This window comes from Bison bison, unplaced genomic scaffold (genome assembly GCF_000754665.1).
Source record: "Bison bison bison isolate TAMUID 2011002044 unplaced genomic scaffold, Bison_UMD1.0 scf7180017864472, whole genome shotgun sequence".
In the NCBI taxonomy this organism is placed as follows: Eukaryota; Metazoa; Chordata; class Mammalia; order Artiodactyla; family Bovidae; genus Bison; species Bison bison.
In genome coordinates, this window is record NW_011495033.1 from 2223375 (window position 1) to 2224718 (window position 1344).

A 1344-nucleotide genomic window follows, 5' to 3' on the forward strand; every position below is an offset into this window, starting at 1 on the left:
TTCCACCCCTTCCATCCACCCACTCCATCTGGCCCCCAGAGGTGGGAGGACACCCCCACCTCCCGCGAGAGGGGGCCTGGGTTACCATAGGTGCAGTTACAGCAGAAGCGAATGATGAGAAGTATTTCCATGGCAGCCTGCGTCCCCGTGGCGGGAGCGTGCGGCCATCGCTCCGGGCTCCCCGGCTCCCCTCAGCGGCCCGGCCACTCAGCCACCTTCGCGGCTGCGGCTGCACAGCCTCCAGAACCAAGCAGCCGCTTCTGAGTGCGCCTCTAGCCAGGGGGAGGGGAGGGAGGGCGGTGCGCGTGGAGCGGGGAGGAGGAGGGGAGCGAGGCGCCTGCTGGCATCCTAAGGAGGAGCACGTTTGTAGCTGGCCAGCTGCCTGGGGACAGAGGCTGGATTCCTCCTCGCGTGCATGCGCTCACACACACACTCACACACACGCGCGCGTGTGAGTACGTGTGCACACACCTACAAGCAAGGCACAAAGCCAGACAAAGGAAGGTGACTGTTAATCCAACCCTTTCCCCATAGTACCTTCCATAGTGACTGACGTGTGGCTGTCCCTGGAGTCCTTGGGACCTTTCACCTTGAGTTCCTGCCAAACAGAGGAGAGGAATCACTCTACCAGGCCCAGCCCCACCCCGGGCCTCCCCATTCCCCATGGTGAACACAGCAGGAAACAGGGCTCTGAGACCCAGGGGTGCAAACAGGAGCAAAGAGACAAAGACTAACAGACATGGGTGGGCTCTGTTCTGCCTCTCTGACTCCAGAGCCCCTGGCCACACCCGTCAACTCCTGGAGCCTCCTAGGGTCCAGTGGCTGATGCAGGCAAGAAGGAGGGGCTCTGGGGACCAGAGAGGACTGTGATCACAGTCAGTGCTCCTCAGGCCTGTCCCCTAAAGCCCCTCCTCAGCGACTAGGAGGGCCTTCAGAGGATGAGCAAGAATGGGACCACCCTTTCCCCACCCCCAGCAGCAGCCACTGCTGCACAGCAGCTCAGGGCACACAGGGTTTTAGTGGACAAGCACCAGCATACCAGCTGGTCTTTGGGCATGAGCAGCCCTGGAGAGGAGGAGACAGGGGTCCCACACGCCTTTATGGGGGCAGCAGGGACGTGGTGCGCCTGGGGCCGAGAGGTGCAGGGCAGTCCGACCTCTACTTCACCCGTACCGAGAGGGACTCACCCAGCCACCAGCCCCAGCTGCACTCCCCACCTACTGTGCCTGGGCTGGACATCCAAGCCCACAAACTGCCAGGAAGGAAACAGCAACACCCCCCCTGGATGCCACACAAAGGGACAGGGGTGCTGGCAACAGGCCCCAGGGATGGCTTATCTGATCC

General features: G+C 62.4%; 1 protein-coding gene across 1 annotated transcript in view; it reads right to left on the reverse strand.

Annotated features, from left to right (window-relative positions):
- The window catches only part of LOC105004141 (active breakpoint cluster region-related protein), a 188605-nt gene that overhangs the window by 58193 nt on the left and 129068 nt on the right, over positions 1 to 1344 (reverse strand). Inside the window, exon 6 of the mRNA XM_010861674.1 lies at positions 538 to 598. Coding sequence (XP_010859976.1) covers positions 538 to 598 — 61 coding nt within the window. The remainder of the gene's footprint in view (positions 1 to 537; positions 599 to 1344) is intronic.